General features: G+C 41.4%; 1 protein-coding gene across 1 annotated transcript in view; it reads right to left on the bottom strand.

The window, feature by feature from the left end:
- DYNC1LI2 (dynein cytoplasmic 1 light intermediate chain 2) overlaps nt 1-17,942 on the bottom strand; it is a 36,595-nt gene that overhangs the window by 6,366 nt on the left and 12,287 nt on the right. Inside the window, exons 5-12 of the mRNA XM_090062794.1 lie at nt 16,851-17,017; nt 14,972-15,065; nt 14,401-14,536; nt 13,401-13,512; nt 11,992-12,051; nt 9,209-9,250; nt 8,556-8,673; nt 5,517-5,633 (exon numbers count right to left, since the gene is read on the bottom strand). Coding sequence (XP_089918920.1) covers nt 5,517-5,633; nt 8,556-8,673; nt 9,209-9,250; nt 11,992-12,051; nt 13,401-13,512; nt 14,401-14,536; nt 14,972-15,065; nt 16,851-17,017 — 846 coding nt within the window. The remainder of the gene's footprint in view (nt 1-5,516; nt 5,634-8,555; nt 8,674-9,208; nt 9,251-11,991; nt 12,052-13,400; nt 13,513-14,400; nt 14,537-14,971; nt 15,066-16,850; nt 17,018-17,942) is intronic.

Consider the following 17,942-nt stretch of genomic DNA (forward strand, 5'->3'; position numbering starts at 1 on the left):
TCAGCCAAATCTGATCGGTTGCAAAGCTTCCTCACTTGGATTGCCGAGCTCTATTTAACTCAAGAAGTCTATGTGCTGACAAGAAGGCAGGCACTGCTGGATCTGGTACTGGCCAAAGGGGATGATCTAGTGAGCAACCTGAGGATTGAAGGGAGGCTAGGTGACAGTGATCACAAGTTGATCATTTTCTCTATTCATTGCAAAGCTGGCAAAATCAGTCAACAATGCAGAAATCCTCAACTTCAGGAAAGCTGACTTTCACAAGCTCAGGAGGTTGGTTGTTGAGGCCCTGAGAGACTACGATCTGACAGGAAAGAGAGTCCATGATAAGTGGTCGCACCTTAAGGATACAATCCTAAAAGCACAAGGGAAATCTATTCCGGCCCATTGGAAAGGTAGCAAAAGGGCTGGGAGACCCCCTTGACTCAACAGGGAACTCATGGACCTCCTGAATCTGGAAAGAGAAGCTTATAAGGAATGGAAGTCAGGAAATACCCACTGAAGAGGATTCAGCACTGGCCCGCACCTGTAGGGATCGGACCAAAAAATCCAAGGCTGAAACCAAACTCAAACTGCCTACAGGAATCAAGGACAATAAATAGTCCTTCTTCAGATATGTGGGAAGTTGGAAAAAAGGGCAACACTGGACCCTTGCTAAACCAAAATGAGCAACTGACAACCGACACCCAAGAAAAAGCTAATCTCCTCAAGATTATTTTGCATTGGTTTTCCACCAGCCCAAGGAGATCACTCTGCCTGACAGGATGCAGGATTACCAGGGTAAGGGCGAACATACGCTTATAACTGGCGAAGATCTTGTGAGGGAACAATGCGAGAGGCTGGACATCCACCAGTCAGGTGGCCTGGACGGAATGCACCCAAGAGTGCTAAAAGAGTTGACTGACATCATAGCACAAACAATGGCGAGAATATCTGGGAACTCATGATGCTTTGGAGAGGTTTCAGAAGACTGAAAGAAGGGCTTTCCTCAAGAAAGGAAGGAAGGAAGATCCAGGGAACCTCAAGCCAATCAGTTTGATTTCAATGCCTGGAAAGATCTTGGAAAAAAAAATCAAAGAATTCATCAACAACAGGCTAACAGAAGGCAACATTCTGAGAGTTGTCCAACATGGCTTCATTGCAGGTAAGTCTTCCCTGAAAGATCTCATTTCCTTCTATGACCAGGTGATGCATCACCTGGACAGGGGAGAAAAGGTTGATATCATATATTTAGACTTCAAAAAAGCCTTTGACAGTCTCCCATGATCTCTTTATGGCAAAATTGGGGAACTGCAGGCTCAACAACCTTATGATACAATGGCTGGGGAACTGGCTCCATGGTCAGACTCAGACGGTGATAGTCGCTGGAACCGAGTCAACATGGCACATGGTGATCAGTGGCATCCCCCAGGGCTCAATACTCAAACCTGTACTCTTTAACATATTCAGAAATTATCCGGATTTGCATGTCAGAAGCAGACTGGCTAAGTTCGCAGACAACACCACATTGTGCGGAAGTGTGGTCATGGTAGAGGACAGGCTGGCGATTCAGACTAACCTGGACAGGCTCAAGGTGGATGGATCAAAACCTGCTGACATTCACTACAGAGAAATGCAAGGTACTCCACCTCAGGAGAAAGAATCTACATCATACTTATAGGCTCATCAATGCTACCCTCACTAGCACCATGACCAAAAGAGACTTGAGGGTCATGACAGATCACAAGATGAACATGAGCCACCAATGTGATACCGCTGCTGGCAAAGCAAATAAAACTCTGGCTTGCATCTACCGATGCGTCTCAAACAAGACCCAAGAAGTAATTTTCCCGCTTTACTTGGCCTTGGTGAGGCCGCAGCTGGAGTACTGCATCCAATTCTGGGCTCCGGACTTTAGAAAGAACATGGAGAAGCTTGAAAGAGTCCAGGGGAGAGCCACGTGCATGATTAGATGTCAAGAGAGCAGGCCTTATGAGGAGAGGCTGAGAGGCATGGGACCCTTCAGCCTGGAAAACAGAAGGCTCAGGGATGACTTGGTAACAGCCTATAAGTATATAAGGGGTGTGCATCAGGAACTGGGAGACTATCTGTTCACCAGAGCACCCCAAAGGAAGACAAGTATAATGGTCACAAACTATTGGAAGACAGTTTTAGATTGGACGTAAGGAAAAAAAACTTCTTTGCTGCCTGAGCCTACATAATCTGGAATAGACTCCCCCCAGAAGTGGTGCAAGCACTTACTCTGAATACCTTTAAGAAATGCCTGGATGCTTATCTTGCTGGGGTCATCTGACCCTGGTTGACTTCCTGCCCTACCTCATGATCTCACAAGGTCCCATCCAGCCCCAGCGTCTATGAAATCTAGGATTTTAGCAAGGGCATTGATAGAGTCTCCCACAACATTCTTGCAAGCAAGCTAAGAAAGTATGGGTTGGATGAAAGGACTTTAATTGGTTAGAAAACTGGCTAGATCATCAGGCTCAAAGGGTCATCAATGGCTTGATGTCTACCTGGCAGCCAGTATCTATTAGAGTGCCCCAGGGGTTGGTCTTGGGGCTGGTTTTGTTCAATATCTTCATCAATAACCTGGAAGATGGGATGGAGTGCACCTGGCAGCAAATCTGCAGATGACACCAAGCTGTGGGGAGTAGTAGGTAAATATGTTAGAGGGTAGAGCTAGAATTCAGAGAGACCTTGACAAATTGGAGGATTGGACAAAAGAAAATCTCAGGGGGGTCAATAAGGACAAGTGCAAAGTCCTGCACCTACGACAGAACAATCCCATGCACCAGTACAGGCTGGGGATTGACTGGCTAAGCAGCACCTCTACAGAAAATGACCTGGGTGTTACAGTGGACAAGAAGCTGAATATAAGCCAGCAGTGTGCCCTTACTGCGAAGGCTAACAACATACTGGATTGCATTAGCAGGAGCATTACCAGCAGATTGAGGGAAGTGATTATTTCCCTCTATTGAGCAGTAGTGAGGTCACATCCAGAGTAATGTGTCCAGATTTGGGCCTCCGCATTTCAGAAAGGATGTGGACAAATTGGAGAGAGTCCAGTGGAGGGCAACGAAAATGGGGGGCTGGAACACATGACTTCTGGAAAGAGGCTGAGGGAACTGGGCTTGTTTAATCTGCAGAAGAGAAGACAGAGGGGATTTAATTGCAGCCTCCAACTGCCTGAGGGGTGGTTGCAAAGAGGATGGAGCTGGACTGTTCTCAGTGGTGGCAGATAACAAAACAAGAAGCAGTCGTCTCAAGCTGCAGCAAGGGAAGCTTAGGGTAGATATTAGGAAAAAAAAAATCTCTCAGAAGAAACATAGTAAAACACTGGAACAGGTTATACATGGAGGTTGTGGAATCTCCATCCTTGGAGGTTTTTAAGACCCGCCTACACAAAACTTTGGCTGGGATGATCTAGTTGGGGATGGTCCTGCTTTGGGCAGGGCATGGTGGACTAGATGGCCTCCTGAGATCCCTTCCAAGCCTAATTTTATATGATTATGAGTAATCTTACTAACTAGATACTGTAAAAGTGTTCCTACTTTCAGAAGGCTCTCTTATTAAAATTAGGTCCCCTTAAAAAGTTTAAGATGGGCACCTGAAAATCAGTCAAGAACATTTTAGTGTATGAGAACTTGCTGTAAGAACCCTACCAGAATCAAGTATCATCTTAAAAATACGCTCCTCAATGAATAATCCTTTTGAATCTCCTGTAATATCTGTAGTTCTTTTCCTGGCTCTCCAGCATCACCAGCTTCCACCCCAAGTTTTTTCAAATTTCTATGTTATTAGGAATCCTTAATATAGCTTGAAAGTCCAATCAACGCTGTTTGAAAAGACCTGTCAAGAGAATCCCAAGTCTGGAAACAAGAAAGGATTTTATTTATGATGGAGAGTCCACTGTACCATTGCCAGGAGTCCCAAGATGACAATACAACCCAAGGCTGTTATCAAGAGAGATATTTCCAATAGTATCAATACCACCGCATACAAGGCCGTGGCAAATATCTCATCTGGAATATTGTATAGAATTTTGGTCACTCATGGTCAAGATAAGCAAGCTCAAACTGGAGCAGGTGAAAGAGAGGGGCTGCTAGAACGATTAGGGAAAGCAGTCTATCACAGTGGTTCCCAATTTGTGGGTACAGGTATGTGGAAAACCTGTCAGTGCTACATGTTAACAGATTTATTGTAATTACTTTATACAACAAAAATTTGCTCGTGGTACTTAAGGTTATATCAATTTAAATTGGTGGTGCGCAATCTGTCAGAGTTTGAGAACTGCTGGTCTATCATGCAGGCAGAGGCTACATGAGGCCAGTTAGTCTTCTCTGGAAAAAAAAAAGTGAAGGCTGAGAGGGCCACAATTACTCCCTGGATGTATTTATGGAGTGCAAACACCAAAACAAAAGACAATCTGATATAAATGGGGGAGGACGAGGGTTTCAAATTAATTTAGGTTGGAATTTAAGAGTTCCTAGGAACCACTGAAGTAGTGAGAAAAAGCCTTCCAAACAGAAGCTAACCAGAATAGATAGCCTAAGCAAGTCCCAAACAGGACTGTATCAAAGTAGGTCTGTTCCAGTAATTTATTTCTCTTAAAAAGAATGGTTTCCCAGTATTTAAGCCTGTGGTTCTAGCACCACAGCACAATAATGACTGAGTTAAGAAATCTGAAAACAGAAATAAGGCATGGATTTCTTCACTGAATAACTGACAGTTTTGAAAGCAAGTATAAGCCTGATTCCAATAGAAAAAGGGAGAAAGGAAATCGATACCAAACATGATAAAAGAGACAGAGCACCAGTCCTGACAGCTAATTTTGTCAGCTGTATATTCTGGGTGAATTGTTGTACAATAAACACTAGGCATTAGAAAGTCAAATTCAGTCATTTAAGTTGCAGGTGGAAATTCTCTAAATACTTCCTTTTCTCTTTCTTAGTCTATAATTGGTTATTTATGGAAGGTTTATCTCCCATGACAGTGCCACTACCAGATAAAATTAAGTCCTTTGACCAAAGTTGCCCATTACTTCTAATGGTAGTCAATACCGAGATGACAAAGTCATTGCACCAAGTACTTAAATATTTAAAATATGAATTCCAGAGAGATTTCAGCAATTTCATTAGAAACAGCAGCCCAAAACTAATGAGCTGAATTCCTTCCTTTTAACTACGTGGTGGCCAAGTGCCAGATAAGCAGAGAAGTTGGAAATAAAATACCATAACTACTAGGTAGATTAACACCTTCTGCATGCATACAAGTCAAAACTCAGTGCTTTTTATTCCTCAGAAGTGCAACTTCAATTAAAAGGGTCAAATAACAACAGGTTTACTGAAGCCCGAGAGTCTGCAAAACTTCAAAAGACTTTATATTTTGGCTCTGAATCACATCTGTCAAGCTTTGCTAGTTGACTAATCAGCTTAAAATGATAAACACTCATTTGCATATGGTTCAAGCCAAACACTAAAACTGTGCAAAATATTCTGCAACACCCCAGTTTTCAATACCTGATTTTTTGGCTGTGCTTTGCCCTCCTCCAGCTCCAGGACTCCCAGGAGAACCAGTCTTTTTACTCAACAGACTGTTAAAGAAGCTAGCCAATACGCCTTCACTTGCAGCATTATCTAAACAAAAAAACCATATATATACACATTACTCAGACAGAAACAGGATGTCGGGCTACAGACATTTTTGGATTCAAGATGAAAACCTAAGAGTTGAAAAAACACATGATTTGTGTCTCTGACAAACATAAAAGCCAAAAGAAATAAAATATTACATTTGGGAAAAATCTCTTCTATTCGACCCAATGCTAGAACAGTAAATGCCACTGCCCCCTCATCCAACTTCTGTAAGCCCAGGCACAAGGCAGTGCGAGAAGACTGAAATACACCACCATCTAAGGTAGCTCACAATGTAGAGACAGACATCTTATAGTGCCTTGCTTCCTTTGAGTTGTACTTCCTGGGCTGAGCTTCTCAGAGGTGATTCTCAGAATTTCATCCCGAGTCTACAACATGGTAACTGTATACATGCCAAGTTTGCTTACATATACATGCTGTTTATAGATTTCAACACACCAGTTCCTACAGTAAAAAAATCTATAAACAGCATGTGTATCTTGAAAACTACAGCTATTCTAGCATTAGGAAAAAAAAAAAATCATGGCTCTACTGTGTAGTTGTTGAAAAAAAGAGCAAATCCTTTAAATTCCCCCTTGCAAGACAAAATGCAAGCAAACAGGCACTACGTTACCAAGTTCTGGAAGTAAGTAAAGTACTATTACAGTAGCAAGACAGGTATCTAGAGCTCTCCCCCCAATATAAAAATACAAAGATATACAATAATATGCAAGCCTGACAAGTGCTGAATTGGTTAAATTGAAGCTTAGGGCCAGGGCTACCCGCGGGGGTTAATTCAACTAGCTTAGCATGTCAAGCAACATCTACAGCAAGCCATTAAAAATGGCTAGCTGGCATGTTAATCTACACATGCTAATATCACATGTTTATCCTCTGGACAAATCTTAACTCTAGTTTTAATTCACACCTTTTGTTACTCTTTCAGTAAAAGTTTGTGCAGACACTTCTGCCTAGAACACGAATGCCCCATTTCTACTGTGCTCAAGGTCATAAAAATGGACCAATTTAAAATCAAAACCGGACCCCTAAGCCAAAGAAAGAATGCTGACAGACTTGAACTGAAGAGCAGCAAGGCATTTTAATTCAAACTGAGATGCGTATGAACAAGGTTTTTGTTTGTATGAATTTAGCTTCTGCCTTGGAATGTTTCTTTCAGGCACTTTGCCCAAATTCTGCCGTCTTTAAGTTAAAAAACAAAACAAAAAACAAACAAACAAAAACTGATCGCAGGCAACTATAGCTATTACACGTTACAGCTGATCCTTTCACTGGGAGGCCTGAAAACTCACAAATATTTAAAAAAACAGAAGGCAACTTCAAATGTCTACCTAATCTGTTAATAAATAAAATATTAAAAGTGTTTTTCTTCTCCATTATACTTATCCCAGTTATACAGAGGAGAGTAACATCCAAGAAAACTGCTACTCTTAGTTTGGGTACATGCTTTCAGGACTCAGATGCAAGAAAATATAGTGTTAAATACACACCTTCCTTCAACTGCTGTGCCTGCTACAAAAAGGTTTCTGGAGCACACCCAAGACCCAAAGGTGTTGACTATGAATCAGCATAGAGCTATTTTGAGCGAGAAGACAGAACCCAGGCATACTGCAGTGGGATATGCCTTGGAAGTAGGTAGGTAGCCACCCCGACAGGAGCAAACCATATATTTGAGTATGTAACCATCAGCATAATTAGGGCAGGAGAAGCAGAGCACTAGCCCTGGGGACCGACTCAGAGAGGATGCTAGTATGGCCCCTCCAGTCAGGCATCTTTGCTATGAAAAGGACAGCCCTGTGCTGTTGGCAGCCATAGGAGCTGGGCAACATACCCAGTAGCCATCAGCATAGTTGCCCCAACCTTAGGCTCTTTAAAAGCACTTGCTACACCCCTTTATGCAACTAACAGCATGTACACACACGCTCCCAGGAGAAACTCTCCTGGGAATGATCTAAACCTGGTTGGTCCCAGGTTACTTTTATCTTGCAGGGGCCATTTTACTCTAGGAGGAAAAGCCTGAACATACGAGCCGCAACTCTCCCATGAGAATCTGAATGTCTGTACAAAGCCTCAGACTGGTGATGTGGAACACTCCTACCCTCATCACTCAAAGGGTGGGAGAAGCCAGCCACTAATTAGCACATCAGCCCAAAATAACTGAAACTTTATCTTATTAGGAATATTTTAAAACACTAAGCTACCTGAAGCACTATGGGCACCAATACCTATGGCACTGCTACAGGAAAAAGGTGTCAATCTTGGGTTTCAGAAGGAAGAAATGGGACAAAAAGCTGACAGTTAGGTACAAGACGAAAGAAACTGAGGGAAAAACAAAATAGGGGAGAGGGGGCTAGCAGGGAGGGAATGGGAGAGAAAACTGAAGAAGGTTTCACATTCTAAATATCCAACTGGATGAGCCTTGTTTTAGGTAACTCCTAGTACAGTGGTTCTCAAACTTTTCTTTTGAGGACCACTTGAAAATTGCTAAGGGTCTCAGCAGACCACTTCATAAACTTTTTTTTTGTTCTACAAATCAAAGCACACAACTCATATTTTACTATGTGGAGCAGCAGTCTTACCTTACAAGTACAGATATTCTCAATTGTTCCACAAGCTTTCTGCGGACCACCTGAATGGAGCTCGCGGACCAGACCACAGTCTGAGAACCTCTGTCCTAGCAGGTCAGTGTTTAAAACTTTAACTGTATTGGCAAAAGTAAAAGTCTACTTCAAGTGCCTTGACAATCAAGGTCTGAGACTAAGGATCTATCACCATTCACAGTCACACACAACTCAAACAGAAGAATTACGGAGTAAACATCAAACTTTTTCTGTGTAGGAAGAATCAACTATTTCATTTTTAAGAGGCTAACAAGATGCATGACAAAATATGAACGCAAATGCATACTTTTAATATTTGGATCTGGTTTCTTAACTGATGTTATTGGTGAGGCACTGGGTGCATTGGCAGGGCCAGATCTGCCTTGGGTTCTTGGGGATCCCGCAGGTCCTCGTGCAGGAGATTCCTTAAATAAAATAGTCCAAATAATAAAAATAAGTGAAAGGAAAAATCCCAAAACGTCCCCGCTAACAGATTAATGTATTCCAAGTAGAGTTGAGAAAAGTTATTAAATACAAGCCACCTTTTAAAAATCCCACCTATTTTTACCTTTACATTTATAACGTAACGTGTATACACTTGCACTGAAAAAAATTTCAGCTGTGGGGAGAGTGGTATAGCGCTGGTGGAGGATAATCACAGCAGATTTTCAATTCACCTGATCAGTTTTTGAACAATTTTATGCTATTTACACAACCAATTACATCTGAATCCCTATGGGTACATTATAATCTGTGAGCTCCACTAAATTTGATTTTGTAGTTATATTTATGAACATTACACCTACCCCACACTTAATGCACTTAAGGGTGGGCTTATTTTCAATATTCCATTCAGATAACAGATTGTCAAGTACCTTGTTTAGAAATTTTACAAATGGCTTCCCAGAGTAGAAAAAAAATGGCCCTCCTTTTTTGAGAGATTATGGAATATGTACTTACTGATGCTCTTGTAGGTGTAGCTGGCTGCTTGGCAAGGTAAGACTGCAAAGAGGACATAGTGATTTGTCAATGTATTTCAGCAAACTAAGTAGTAATTAGCTGATAGACCATGAGTTGCTTTTGACTGTTAATGCAAAAGCACCTGACATTTCCAAATTTTGCCAGGAGAGGGCACTACAATTACAAGAAGTAAATTATGTAATAAACATACATGATTTTGCTTTTACAGCTCAATCACAGCAGCTCCAAGTTTAGAACAACACTCGATGACAACCACCCATACATAACAGCATGGATATGTCTGCGTTTTTGTACTATAATATTACATTTCTGTATACTTAATAGGTAGCATATCCAAAACTGGCACAGTTCAAACCAAACACCTGGAAAGTTCCTGCCACAGCGTTTGCTTACAATTTAAAACCTTATTGTTAAGACATTGCAATGAAAAAGTTGTCTTGTGCACTTTCAACATATTAAGGCTGGCATCTCTTTGGAGTCAAATTTCAAACATTCTATTTCTGCTGGATGATGTAAAATGTTTCTGCTCTCCACATTAATCCAGTTTATTTTGCCTTCTCTGCTGTATGCATTTGTTTGTACATTGATCTGGTACTTGAATACATCAAATAAAAAAAATTAAAAAAATAAAAGAATGGTGTCACCCCTCACATCCTCAGCTAAGTCTCTTAGACTAAGTACAGGCAGTCAAAAAGCCCAAGGCTGAATTTATTCAATCTTTGCAGGTTTCTCTAAACTGCATAGATTGAACCGATAAGCAAGTGAACTAGAGTTTACTCACAAACAGTCGAGGCAAGCCAGACCCTTGCAGTGGCCCATACCAGTAGCTAGAGGCACTAGAGGAAACCTCCCAGCCTGCTGGGAATCAGGCAATTCCCCCAGCCACCCCCTCTCTTCAGCCTCCAGGCTGGCTGAGATGGCAGGGAAGGGGAGGGGAGGGGAGGGGAGGGAGAAGGTACCCCTTTGGCCTGGCATGAGACTCCCAGCCAGGAGCAGCTTCCCCACACCTCCCCATCCTTAGGCAGCTGGAGAAGTTTCATCGTTTCATAGTTTCTAGGGTCGGAAGGGACCTGAGCAGATCATCTAGTCTGACCCCCTGCCATGGCAGGAAAGAGTACTGGGGTCAAATGACTCCAGCAAGATGTGCATCTAGCCTCCTCTTAAACACCCCCAGGGTAGAAGCCTGCACCACTTCTCTTGGAAGTTGGTTCCAGACCTTAGCCACCCTGAACGTGAAGTAGCGCCTCCTGATATCTAACCTAAACCTACCCTCTGCCAGCTTGTGACCGTTATTCCTGGTCACTCCTGGTGGTGCTCGGGGGAACAGTGACTCCCCCAATGCCTGCTGATCCCCCCTGACTAATTTATAACAGGCCACAAGATCCCCCCTCAGCCTTCTCTTGTGGAGGCTGAACAGGTTCAGGTCCCGTAGCCTCTCCTCGTAGGGCCTGCCCTGTTGTCCCCTGATCATACGAGTGGCCTCCTCTGGACCCTCTCCATGCTGTCCACATCCCTCCTGAAGTGTGGCACCTAGAACTGGATGCAATACTCCAGCTGAGGCCTGACCAGTGCCGCATAGAGGGGGAGGATCACCTCTCTGCACCTGCTTGAGATGCATCTGTGGATGCATGACAAGGTGCGGTTGGCCTTCCTAACTGCCTCTCCACGCTGCCGGCCCATGTTCATCTTGGAGTCAATGATGACCCCCAGATCCTTTTCCGCCTCCGTGCTGACAAGAGGGGAGTTCCCTAACCTGTAGGTATGGTGCCGGTTGTTCCTCCCGAGGTGCATCACCTTGCACTTGTCTGTGTTGAAACCCATCCTATTCTCGTCCGCCCACCCCTGTAACCTGTCTAGGTCTGATTGTAGCCTGTTGCATCCTTCCAGTGTGCCCACGTCCCCCCACATCTTAGTGTCATAAGCAAATCTGAACAGGTGCTTTTTACCCCCTCGTCCAAACCACTGATGAAGATGTTGAACAGCGCGGGCCCGAGGACCGAGCCCTGCAGAACCCCACTGAAGTAATAGTGCTCCAGCTAGGGAACAGAGAGGCAGGAAAGACCCTGCTCTGCTGGAGCAGACAGCACAATCCAGGGCTCCAAAGCCTCCTGGGATTCTGGGGGACTGCGAGTTAAACTTGAACCTGGAGGGGATCTAGGACATAACCCTGTTTGACCTAAATCAGTTAAGTCTGATACTACATTCAACAAGGTTCATTTTAAACCAGTTTCAGCCATTTTAAAGTGGTTTAAATGCACTGAATTTCTGTTCTGTTACAGGTTTAAACTGGTTTATGTGCAACTTCTGTCCCTAGCCTTAAAGGTACACCCGACATTTTTCGCTACTGGCAAACTGCAGAGTCAGAGCATTTTGTCTCAGAGGACACAAACACACCTTCTCCAATTTGAATACTCGTAGTTAAGCAACTGCATCTATACTTCAGCACCAAGAAGTGGTCCTATTCAGAAGAACTGGACACCTGTAGTTCTTCCTAATTTCTCAAAAGCCCTCGTGTAGCTAAGCATTCAGATTTGAAAATTCTAGCCATACTTTTTATATACACACATATATACATACATATACACACACAATTAGAATACAGAAGTAAAACACAGGTGATATTCAACTTAATATTGTATATTTTCATCCCATGCAAATGAAAAGCAAGTATTAACCCAAGTTTCACACAACATGAAACATATGAAGTGAAGCTGTTTATTTAAGTCATCTTATTTCAATAACTTTCATTTTCATGTTCTTACCTGCTGCTTCATAAGAAACACTTGTTCATCTTCTGCTGCCAACTCTTTATCATGGACTAACTGTTGAACAACACAGTTCTCTTTAGAAATCGGTCACCCAAATTGTAAATGATTATTACAGCAGCTCCAAAAAAAGGGAAGAGAACTTCACTTTTCTACCCATTACTTAACTTCCTTTGTTACATCCAATCCATATTTTGTGCCCAAACCATGTGGAAAACTGAAGTCTACTACTGGGCAGCAAGTCTGCTATGTTCTTACTCTGTGGCTTTCAGGAGTGACATACTAGTTGCCCTTAAGGACGTACAAGAGCAAAAGAAGAAACAGCATCTCTCTACCAGCTATTAAGCACAAATCATGACAACAGGATTTGTTAGTGTCACCATGTGGATTTCAAAAACATACATTATTCACTCATGTTTTTTCTTCAGTTTAAAAATATTTGTATAGCTCTCCAAAGCAAAACTAGCTGAGTGCTGCATTTTTTAGCAGACACTTGTTTTCTTCCAGTTTAATTTGGGACCGTTCCAGATAATTTAACTAATTAACAGCTGCACAGCTCCTATTCATTCAGCATTTCTGCTGCATTTGTATTTCACCCTTGCTTGGATGCACAACTGAACAGTCAATCAACACGTCTGTCACTAAACAATTACCACACAGTATGCTCTCTACCCAACAGGAAGTTGCTAGTAGAGTACTATACCATTTACTTTGGCACCAGTGCAGAAGGCCCAATCCATTTTCCTGTTCCTACCTAATATGTGCAGATGACCCTCTCTCACCCACCACCCCAGATATTCAAGGATTTGCAAATCTGGCCTAGAATACTATTTAATTTTTTTGTACATTATCTGCCCTACACCTAAGCCCAGAGAAAGTTTTCTATTTGTTATCTGCCTACTGCCCAACAATTAGAAGTCCAGGGACTTTACAAGTGTTTGCACCACAACTATGTTTCACTCTTCCTTTTACAAGAACTTTGGAGGACAACGTATATTTTTATATTATATTTATTCTCCTCTAAAATTCACTCTTCTATTGAACACAATAAGATGCAATCTCTATGTCATACACTACAGAAAAATATTTTCAGAAGTGTGAGGGTTTTGGTGCCATATAAACAATAGATCTGAATTTAAGGCTTTAGATACAAATATTTTCAGGTATATTTTAGTTGATGAAAAAGTAATTTGGAGAGTAAAAACAAATCCCTAGAGTATTAGAGAACAGAAACAAGTTAAAATGTTTCTGAAACAGAAATTTCAACATTTAGTTAAAAAGTAACTGCTCTGCAAGCTGAAGCTCCTCGTTATTAATAGCCACTAGCTATTTAGTTTGCCATCCAAGTAAATTAAAATGGCTTATGCCTTTCTGACACTGAAATTATATTTTTAACTCACATGTACCTTTCTTACTGGAGGCTTTACAACGAAGTCTTCGTATGTGTCTTCTGGTTTTACTGTTGTGAAGTTTTCATGCAAAATGGCAATTTTCTTTTCATTGTCCCATCCAGCAGGTCTTAAAGGAGAAACAAAAGAAGTTTAGGGAAGCATTAGCCTTCTCAAAACACAACATAACTTTCAACACAGAGAAAATAAGGTAATAAATCTATGATGTCACACAACACCCTTCTATTAATTTAAGTTAAAAGGATGTTATGGGCATTATTTCCCATATAAAGAAACCCAGAGCTAGTACACTGCCTTTAGTAAGGAATAGGAGGTGACCCAGATGTTATAACACAACAAGAATGAGACAAATGAGCGCAAATATTTTTCTTAATGTCCAGATAAGTACTTTACAAGTAAACCTACCAAGACTGAAGAGAAAAATCACTATAAATTACCGTAAAAATAAGGGATTCAGAACAGAGGGAACTTCACTTAGAACGGGACATCTAAAAAACCTGTTTCAAACTTCCTTCCAGATTGCTGAAATACGACCACATGTAAACAGAGTGAATTTTCACAGCGACATGGACATTAGATAATCTGAAACATGCTTGTAGTGAAAACCTTCTTTTCTATTAGTTGTCTTTAGCCTTGTTTATAAAAGGCCAGAGTACTTTAAATGAATGCAAACTTTTACTGCTCCATCAAGGATGGTATTGTGAAGTGAGATTTCCAAGCAGATTTAAATTTCACAAAATAAGCCAGTTGACTGACTAAACAAAAATCCTTCTTGATCTAATTAAGAAATGCATGTTTTAAAGAGAACTTTCTTTCCGTCTGTTTCAAAGAGTTTATGAGCTGTGCAGAATAGTTCACTTTCAAATATCCTATTTATATGCACTAAATAGCTTAAGGCACAAGAGTCACTTGGATGTGTAGAAGGAAGTAAAACATTTCTGGAATAACTGTTCCTTTAGAAATAGTTGAAAGTTGGCGATACAAGCAAGATACTTACATAAAAACTGCATCCTTTTCTACCACTAAGGCAGGCGTGGTAAACTGAAAGCCATACGTTTTATGTACAATATACTTATACAACAAGTCAAGGTTCTTTTCTTCCTTAACTGATGTATAAATCAAGGCAGCACCATCTAATCACTTCTTTTAAGGAAAGTTAGGAAGTGTAAGTACTTAGATAAGTTTCCTGTCTTTTACTGTAAGCCACCCTGAGCCTTTCTGGGGGAAAGGTGGCATTATACATCTTATAAATACATATCAGAAGGGTCTTGCACACTGGCTAAAGTTTTCAAATAGAAACTCAAACTCCAGGAGAAAGTTTTGAAATGTACCACTCTGCTGAGTTCTTTACCAAAACTCTAAATCAAACATATAACTTCAGAAAAAAGGAAATTTAACCAAGTCCCTTGTGCTTTCATAACTAAGCTGCAAATGTTATGCATTAAAATCGCTAGATACTAAAGGCTACTTTTTTAGATGTAATTTCTACTTAGGGGATTTTACTTCTCTCATGTAAGTCTTGTTAAATATATCCCCTCTCTCCCTCTCCGCAGGTCAGGAAAGGATACACTGTAAGCAGAATCTACGAATGTGTGACTGAATGAAGTCAAAGTGTTCTTCTCTGTAGTCATGTTCCTTTTCAAGCACGCTCACTGCATCACACTGGGGGAAAAAAAAAACATTTAGATACCTGCACACAAGCCAGTTCCCAGGCTCATTCTCTGACCTGCCCCTTACTTTAATTATCACTATTCCAGCCCTCTTTTTGGGAGACTCCACTAGTTTCAGCAAAGGATAAAATACTCAGCGTTCATAGTAATTAAAAGACAAGCTCATTCATATTTCTATTATTGAAAAAAAAGATATTTAGAGTTGATGTCAAAAGCCTATTTTCTTAAACTATTTCCATTAAACCATTAATTGTTAAATACAAACTTTCTGTGCTCTGAGGTAAAGGGAAGGTATACCCTGAAAAACACAAGTCCCACACAAAAAAGCCATCTCTCACTTAAGTCTTTCTGTATTCTGTCTGTCATGTATACTGCCGTCATGCATAGTGCACACAGAAAGATACCAAACAAGTAAAACTGGATTGAGAAACGTCACCTTTGTTTGTGTGCTGCAGTAACACTTATTGAACTCAGATAACTTAAACATATATGGGAGAAAAAGATGTTTGCAAAATATTTATCGTCTTCCCACTTTCAGTTTAGAATATTCACATCATAAACCTCCAATCAGTCTTTCGACATAACTAGAAATACCAGGCTTGTCATACTTGATCCCTGTATGCCACAATACATTTTACAAATTTAAAATCAAGACTTAAGTTTAGTTAGTTCATCACAAAAACTGAGAAGAGAAAGCCACTTCTCCTCCCCACTTTGAGAGTACTGTTTAGATAACAGAGAATATAAATCTTGGTTTAGGGCAGTGTTTCTCAACCTTTTCAGTAGCAAGTACCCCCTAAATTCTGAAAATTTTAATAAGTACCATAATACTCAATTTTCCAGGGGATTTTATATTTACAGACTAATGTGTGCCATATGTTGGAAGACAGGCTGTGTATATAAGGCTGTGATATGACACATCTGATCTAGTGTGGGTAGGGTTACCACCTTTTACACCAGGGGTGCACAATTCATGTATGTACCTGGGCTAGAAGTGTTGTTGGCCAAAACCTAGGCAGGTTGAACCCAGTGCTGCACAGAGCACGGCACACCGAATTATCACTGAGGAATTTAATTTTTTAAACTGCACCAATTTTTTTGTCATAGTTTTGAGGGGAGCAAGAGGCGAGAGAGAGAAAAAGGCGGCAAGAGAGAGAGTGTTGAGGTACCTGCACACCCCCTGCCTGTGTCTCATGTACCCCAAGGGGTACGTGTACCACAGGTTGGGAAACTCTGGTTTAGGGAAAGCAGTTGCAAAGGCAGATTCAGAGGGGGTGCACTGGCACAGTTGCAAAGGCACCAAGGACTTTTTTTTATAGTCCCCCAATCAGGTAACAATTCTCCCACTTCCACCGCCCCTGACTCAGCAGCACATCCCCTTCCTGACCCAGGACTGCCACTATCCCCAATGTCTCCAGCTGCCCTAGGGTGGGTGAGCTCTGGAGCCACTTCCACCCTACTCCAGGCAGGCTGTGCAGGGAGTCTGGGCTCAGTCCAGGACAGCAGCTGCCGGCAGGCACCCCCTCCATGCCCAGTCCCCCAAGTGTTCCCTGTCAGCTTGGGAGCAGGCACAGGAAAGGGGGCCCTGCCTGCCACAACCACTGTCCCCAGCTGAGCCTCAGCATGCTATGCAAGCCAGCTGGAGTGGGGCAGGGGCTATTCTGGAGCCAACCCTGCAGCACTGGTTCCTGTCCCCCTTACCTTTACAAAATCCTGGGGCCACCCATGAACAATGAGTTTAGGGCTTCATATATGAAGCTCTCAAGTACAAGCTCACCTTTGTGCAAACCACCAGCACAGGAATACCAAGGTTGTGAGTCAGGACATTTTCTCCAAGTGGCAGAGTAACATTTTCATCATCTTGACCAGATGAAGGACCTCTTCTCTGTGGTGATCCTTGGTAACCTTCTTCAGGTTCCACATACTCCTGGAACTCCTTTATAACTACAAAAGGAGACATACGGTTTAAACTAGGACAACCATCAATTTTTTGGAATAAAGTAAAAAGTAGCACTTTATATATCTACAACTAGCTTGGACTTCTTAACTGCACATCAGCATCTCACTTGGTTGAATAGAGGAGGAGAGACATGTACAATGCATCTGATCTTGCTTGGATTGAAGTCCGTGGCAGTATTATAAAAATCTGTGGTAGTATTATAATAATCCATCTGTTATTATTATGGTACTTTACAATGCAAAAGAAACCAGCACTGTCATTCTTTTTAATCAAAATAGTTTTATATTATCAAAAAAAATGATACTCTCTCGATTTAAGGCAGTAGACCTTTCCATGTGCAAATCAAGCAGTGCCACCACAATGTACCCTTCTGGTCTTGAAACAGCAAAGAGAGAGAAAGAAAATAGGTTTGCATACTTAAACAACCAAAGAACCTGTGGTTAGTTTCAATATTTTCAGAAATTATATCATAAAGAATTTAACTTGCAGCTCAGTACTTCCACACAATCCTTCCTTTGCATTTACAGTTAGAATCAATTAATATAAAAATCTATTGGTGCCAAAACCAAAAATTAGTCTGACTCAATCCTTAAAACTGGGAACAGATCAGAAACTTTAAGACTGGTAATCTAAAGTTCTAGTGCATAATATTTAAAGCAAACGATATACATAACTAGGTAGACAACTCAGTTCTAATGTGATGTTTAGACAGTCCCCCTAATCAAAATATTCTCCCCCCAGAAGCAAAAAAAAAAAATATCCCACGAAAAAACCCACATCACAGTTGTGTTTCAGAAATGAAACTGACCCAATTACATTCAATGCACTGTAGATTTACTGCAACCAGGGAAAATAAAGTAAATCTACAGGCTAAATAAAGTACTACTAAAAACCAAAAAATGTGGTGTT

Source organism: Crocodylus siamensis, chromosome 9 (genome assembly GCF_052110815.1).
Source record: "Crocodylus siamensis isolate JL-2025a chromosome 9, ASM5211081v1, whole genome shotgun sequence".
NCBI lineage: Eukaryota > Metazoa > Chordata > Crocodylia > Crocodylidae > Crocodylus > Crocodylus siamensis.